This window comes from Agelaius phoeniceus, chromosome 16 (genome assembly GCF_051311805.1).
Source record: "Agelaius phoeniceus isolate bAgePho1 chromosome 16, bAgePho1.hap1, whole genome shotgun sequence".
NCBI classification, from domain to species: Eukaryota; Metazoa; Chordata; class Aves; order Passeriformes; family Icteridae; genus Agelaius; species Agelaius phoeniceus.
Window position 1 is genome coordinate 15,057,005 of NC_135280.1, and position 6,616 is coordinate 15,063,620.

Sequence of the window (6,616 nt, forward strand, 5' to 3'; positions counted from 1 at the left end):
ATTTATGAGGCTTTCCTGTTTCATCTTCCCCAACAAAGCGGAAGCAGTTTTCAGCTGGAGGAGGGTGTGTTTAGATGGGATAAAAGGAGGAATCGCGCTGTGGAGGAGGCGCTGAGGAACTGGAGGAGCTGTGGGCGCCCCGGGGGCTGGAGCAGCCCTGCCCGGTGCGAGATGTCCCTGCCCAGGGCAGGGCTGGCACCGGCCGCTCCTCGGAGGTCCTGGGGGATGAGCTGAAGTTCCGCTCCCCAGTCCCACCCGAGCCCTCAGCGGGTCCCCGAGCGGCCGTGGCCGCGGTCACCAGAGGGCACTGCGAGCCCGAGCATCCCGGAGCGGCCCCGGGGCAGAGCGGACACGCGGCAGGGCCCGGCGGCTTCGGGGAGCTCGGACCCTCCCTCCTCGCCAGTGCCACGGGGACAAGGAGAGGTGGCCAGGGGACACGGGGGCCACCAGAGCGAGCTGCGGGCACGGCTGGCTGCTCGCTGTGTGCCCGGCGGTGCCACCCCACGGGCTCCCCGCAGGGCTGAGACCATTGCGGGTGCTGCGGGAGCCGCGCCCGCCCCGGCTCAGCCCCAGCTGCGGTGGCTGCTCCGAGGGGGCTCCGGGACCCCCCGATGGCCGTGCCCCGACCGCGGGGGTGCCCCGTACCCTGCTCCACCCGGGCTGCTGGAGCAGCTGCTGCCGGCCTTTCTCCAGTAACACCCAGTTAAGGTGGGTCGGGGGCTGTGGAGGGGGCCAGGGGCGCAGCCTCACCCCGGGGCACTGGCATTAGGGCAGACACTGCCATGTGCCTGCGGGGACGGTGGCACCGTGTGCCACCTCCCTGCATCCCAAGGGAGCATCCCTGCAGGGTGCTGAGCACCGCGGGGGTCAGTCTCGGTGCGGAGAGGTCCTTGGTGGGGACACCAGTGCCTGGTGTCACCCTGCCCCTGGTGTCACCCTGCCCCTGGCACCTGGCCAAAGCCATTGGTGGGGTCCCTGCCTGCCCAGCTCCGAGTCCGGCCGGTTCCACTCCCTCTCCGTGTCACCGGACCGGCTCTGGGACCGCGTCCCTGCCATGCTGGGGTCTCTGTGACCTCCGGGACACAGCCAGACCCTCGACCCAGCCACCCCGGCAAGGCCCTGATGGCAGCTGGTGGGCTCAGCACGGGGGCCAGCGGGTAGAGAGCCGCCCACCCGACCCCCAGCCCAGCCCTCCGACACCCCCACATCCCGACCCGCTCCACCTTAACCCACTGCCCCTCCGGCCCCTCATTTTCCACGGATTCCAGCAGCATGACTTCTTTCAGCATCATTTCATGGCCGTAGGGCTGTGAATCCTCCTCTCCCCGCCTGCGTCCCCCTCCCCTTCCCCCCTTCCCCTCTTTCTTCCCACCATCCCAATTTACAATCCCTCATTTCCATTCCGCTCCACCCTCTGGCCGGGGACTTTGTTCCCGGCCTGTATCATCCCATCCCAATTGTTCCGTGTTTATTTCAAACATTTTGGCGGGCTGTCACTGGATGGAAACTTAATTAATGGTGTGGTCTGTAGTGGTGGCACAATAGCGGCTGGAAAGGAGGGGGTGGAAAGAAATCCCCAGGTTTGGAGGGGGAGAATTCGGGGTTCGGATGTGCCTGACCCCCGTGTCAGGCCCGGTGCCACGTGCCTGGGCTCCCCCGGTCAGAAAATGCCTCCGTGGGGAGGGGGACGCTGCTGGTGATGGGGGGAGGTTATAAGGAGGTTCTGGGGGTGTGCACAGTTGGGATGTGCACAGTTTGGGGTGTACCTGGACTGGGCTGTGCAGAGTTTGGGATGTGCAGAGTTTGGGTGTGCACAGTGTGGGTGTGCACAGTGTGGGTGTGCACAGTTTGGGGTGTGCACAGTTTGGATGTGCACAGTTTGGGATGTGCACAGTTTGGATGTGCACAGTTTGGGGTGTGCATAGTTTGGGGTGTGCACAGTTTGGGATGTGCACAGTTTGGGATGTGCACAGTTTGGGTGTTCTCAGCCCGGGCTGCTGTAGCCGTGGCTGTCACAGCCATGGGCCTACAGAATTCAGGGTTCCCCTGCGGGGGTGGATCTGACCCTGGGGTACCCCAGCCCTGCCCCGGCTCCTGTCCCCTGCCTCAGCCGTGTCCCCTCCCGGTGTCCCCCATGCGAAGAGGCCCCGGGGGGCTCCGGGGATGCCGCTGCGGTGGATGCCGGTGCCCCCGGCGGTGAGGAGGGGGCCTCGGGGGCGGCTCCCGTGCCCGCCCCTGCGCCGCCATTGGCGGAAAGTTCGGGGCGCGACGCGGGGTGGCGGCCGCGCTCCCCCGTCCCCGCGGCCCCGGCCCCGGTGCGGGCAGCGCTGCGGGCAGGGCCGGGCCGGGCCGGGCGCCCGGGGCCGCCGCGGGCGCGGCCATGTGGGCGCTGCGGGCGCTGTGCCTGGCCGGGCTGGGGGCGGCCATCGGCGGCGGGGCCGCGGACCAGTGCAGCTGGAGGGGCAGGTAGGCACCGGGAACACCGGCACCGGGAACCCCGCACCGGGAGCACCGCACCGGGAACCCCGCACCGGGAGCAGCGGCCCGGGGCGGGCGGGGGTGGCACACGCGGGTCCCCGGATCAGGCAGGTTCGTGGGGGATGGGGAGTCTGCTCTCCCCGCCCCCCCATCTCCATCTCAGGGCTGAACCCCTCCCGCATCCGTGGGGAGGGTACGGATGGGATGCTGGGAATCTGCGCCTGCCTCAGTTTCCTCAGCCCTGGGTGCGGTTCCCCGCCGCTTTGAGGGATGCTGGTCCCCCTGCGGGGCTCCGCGCCTCTCCGGGACGCCCTCCCCGAGCCCCCCACCCGTGAATCCCATCCCCGTGGCCGGCGGGACCCCCGGCCCCCGGCAAGGGCCCTGAGCATCGCCCGAAGGCGCCGGACTCGGAACAAAGAGCCGGGGCCCGCCAGAGGGGCTGCCCAACGCGGGGGGCCTGGGGGGACACGGGGGCCACGCAGCCACCAGCGTCCTGTCAGGGACAAAGCAGCCCCCGAGAGTCCCCGCTCCCCCCAGGCCGGCGTCCAGGCCCGTCCCCCCCTGTGCCGCGGGAGAGAAGCGGATCCAGGGCATCGTGTGCGGGAGCGGGACCCCAGCATCCCCTGGGGATCCCCAAAGTGGGAACAGGTGACCCCGAGGCTGTGGCCACTCCGGGGGTGGTTTGGGAGCCCACACTGCGTGTGAACGGCGCTGTGCTGCTGCCCCCCTCCGCCCCTTAGCTCCTTTCAAAAGGTGCTGGGACACAGGCACCCCAAAATGATGTGGCTGAACCCCAAGCCCAAGTCATCGAAGGTTCGGTGCTGTTTCTGCCTGTGGCCATCCCGCACACCTCTGTGGAGGGGCTGCTTGGGAGTGCGGGGTGCTGCTGTGCGGGGGGACACGGGCTGGGGGTCCCTGTCACTGACCAGGTGCTGTGCCCACAGCGGGCTGTCACAGGAGGCTGGCAGCGTGGAGCAGCTGTCCCTGCACTGTGCCGAGGGCTCGCTGGAGTGGCTGTACCCCACGGGGGCCCTCCGCCTCCGCCTGGCCCCCCGCCTGCCCCCCACCAGCGCCGCCGTCAAGGGCAGGAGCCCCCCGCGCGTCACCGCCTGCATCAAACCCAGCGGCACCTTCCGGGGGGCTCAGCTCTACCTGGAGAGGGAGGGGGGGCTGGAGCTGCTGCTGCCAGAGGCCCCCCGGCCCCACGCCCGCTGCTTCAGCTGGCTGCCCCAGGAGAAGGTGGCTCTGTTCCTGCAGGCCACCCCGCAGCCCGACATCAGCCGCCGCATCGCCGCCTTCCGCTACGAGCTGCGGGGGGATTGGCTGGCCCGGCCCGCGCTGCCCACCGCCAGCCTCAGCAATGAAGGTGAGCGCCTCGCCCTGCCTCAGTTTCCCTGGCCCTGCCGGGTGCCCGCGCGGGTGGGGAGGGGCTGGATCGGGTGTTGTCCCCCGGGGGGTGACAGGCTGTGCTTGGCCTCGCAGGTGCGTGCCGGCCGTGCAATGACACCGAGATCCTGATGGCCATTTGCACTAGTGACTTTGGTGAGTGAGGGGCCTGGGAGGGGCATGGACCCCAAAGGGGCACTGGGATGGGATGGGATGGGATGGGATGGGCTGTGCAGAGTGCTGCTGGGGATGGGGATGGAGCTGGGAATGGCGATAGGAATGGGGATTGGAGATCGGAATGGAAATGGAGATGGAGATGAAGATGGGGACTGGGATGGAGATGGGGATGGGAACAGGGATGGGAATGGGGATGGGAACAGGGTTGGAGATCGAGATGGAAATGGAGATGGAGATGGGGACTGGGATGGAGATGGGGATGGGAACAGAAGTGGGAATAGGAATGAGAAAAGAATGGAGAGGGGAATAAGGATGGGAATGAGAATGCAGGTGGGGACAGGGACTGGGATGGGGAGGAGGATGGGAATGTGCACGGGGACAATGATGGAGATGGGGATGGAGACAGGGATGGGGACAAGGCAGGGGATGTGGATGGCAGTGGGGACAGGAACAGGGCCATGCTGACACCCTCCCGCCTTCCCCCCACAGTCATCCGCGGCAGCATCCAGAGCGTCTCCAATGACGCCGAGCTGCAGGAATCCATCATCGGGGTGAGCGCCACGCGCATCCACCGGCAGAAATTCCCGCTGTTCCAGGCGGGCGGGCGGGCGGGGCGGCCCGTGGGCAGCATCCGCACCCCCCTGCGCTGCGGGGTCCGCCCGGGCCCCGGCACCTTCCTGTTCACGGGCTGGCTGCACTTCGGGGAGGCCTGGCTGAGCTGCGCTCCCCGCTACCGGGACTTCCAGCGCATCTACCGGGGGGCCCAGCGCACGCACCAGAACCCCTGCGAGTTCCCCGTGGACTGAGCGGCTCCGGGAGCGCCGGGGGACCACGGTCCTGCCTCACCGAGAGCATCCCGGGGACACGGGGACGGTGCCTGGAGAGAGCGTGGCACACGGGCCTGGCCACGGAGCTGGGCTGGGGCAGCACCCGCCGGCAGGCTGGGGGGTTTGGGGAAATCCTGCTGGAAGGGAAGGGATTTTCCCAGGGTGCCCAGGGAGCTGCCTGGGTGAGGGGTGCAGCAGAATGGGGAGCGGGGTGCTGCATGCTCAGGGGTGCTGTGGGCACAGTGGGTCTGGCCGGACCCCCAGACCCCGGCAGGGCTCGGGGTGGGTGGCCGTGGTGGCCGGTCCAGGGACACGGTAGGCACAGAAGGGAGTGGAAGGGCCAGGAGATGGATCTGTAAGGTTGGGGGTGGAAGGGGGAGCAGGCAGCGGTGAGCCTGGCCCTGGCACGGGCAGGAGCTGCGGGGCGGATGCCGAGGAAGAGGAGAGAAGCTGAAGGGAGCGAGGGCAGCGGTGAGGTGGGAGGAAGGCTGGTGCGGGGAGCAGAGGTGTCCTTGGCACGGTCAGGGCAGGACCAAAGCACTGACACAGGAAGGTGCCACGGGAGCAGGGAGAGGTGACAGTGCCACCCGTCCCTGGCAGCCCTGGGTGAGCAGGGCAGGCCGTGCCAGCCGCGGGGAACTTTGGACCGTGGGGGTGGGGGGCATCGTATGTGCACTAAAGTTATAACGATACCAAATTTGTGACTTCTTTTTTATAAACTAAGCTGTATTTGTAGCGTGTGGCTCCTGTTTTTAGCAAGCTGAGCAGGATGTTCAGACAGGCACTGCACTGTGTGCCACCTGCTCCCCTCTGTGCCAGCTCCAGCTGTGACCCTGCCTCCCACGGGACTGGAAACAGCCCTGATACTCGGACATGTCTCTCTATGGAGAGATTTATTGCTGTTTGCACATTCTGCACCCCAGAAATCCCCAGCATGGGGCACTTTGGGGTCCCTTTCCCCAGGTATCCCTGGGTGTGGGGACCAGGGGCGTGTGGCCCCGTGCTGGGTGGGTGACCCTGCTGGTGGAGCCGCTGTCAGCACTGATTCTCGTCAGAGCCAGCGGCCACAAGGCCTCATTGTGCCTCATTGTGCCCGATTGTGCCGCGGCAGCATCCCAGCCCTGCCCTGCCCACTCCCGCCCCGCCGCTGCCCCCGCGGCCCCAGCACCGGCTCTGCCCCCCTGGGAATGCCGAGGGGGACGGGACCTCCGGGCAGGGATGGGACGTGGGAATCCTGCACGGGGATGGGGAACAGAACCCCCGGTCAGGGAAGGGACACAGAATCCCCAGCCAGGAAACCTCAGCTGGGGATGGGGCACAGGAACCTCCCAGACAGGGATGGGACATGGGGCACCCAGGTGGGAATGGGGCACTGGAACCCCCCCTAGATATGGGACATGGGAATGGGGCACTGGAACCCCCCTAGGTATGGGACATGGGAATGGGGCACTGGAACCCCCCTAGGTATGGGACATGGGAATGGGGCACTGGAACCCCCCCTAGACATGGGACATGGGAATGGGGCACTGGAACCCCCCTAGACATGGGACATGGGAATGGGGCACAGCACCCCCAGGCAGGGACCTTTCCTCCCTACCAGTGATGCCACAGGGCTCAGCACAGGAAATCTCAGCCCCTGAGCCCCCCCAAACCCCTCGAGTCCCCCAAACCTCTCAAGCAAAGCTCCTGCCACGTCTGCTTGTACTTAACACCTTTCCAATTTTGTTTCAATTACACTTTTTCAAATA

At 67.2% G+C, this 6,616-nt stretch overlaps 1 protein-coding gene across 2 annotated transcripts; it reads left to right on the plus strand.

Moving 5' to 3' along the window:
- Window positions 1-715: 715 nt before the first annotated feature.
- Window positions 716-5,603, plus strand: METRN (meteorin, glial cell differentiation regulator). 2 transcript variants are annotated; one of them, XM_054643861.2, is made up of 4 exons: window positions 716-2,466; window positions 3,423-3,844; window positions 3,961-4,020; window positions 4,531-5,603. In XM_054643861.2, exons 1-4 carry the CDS (start codon window positions 2,381-2,383, stop codon window positions 4,845-4,847), a joined length of 885 nt encoding a protein of 294 aa, XP_054499836.2. In that variant the 5' UTR covers window positions 716-2,380; the 3' UTR covers window positions 4,848-5,603. The 2 variants fall into 2 exon arrangements, with proteins under 2 accessions (XP_054499836.2, XP_077042944.1); XM_077186829.1 differs by having other exon boundaries at window positions 716-3,844.
- Window positions 5,604-6,616: the final 1,013 nt, after the last annotated feature.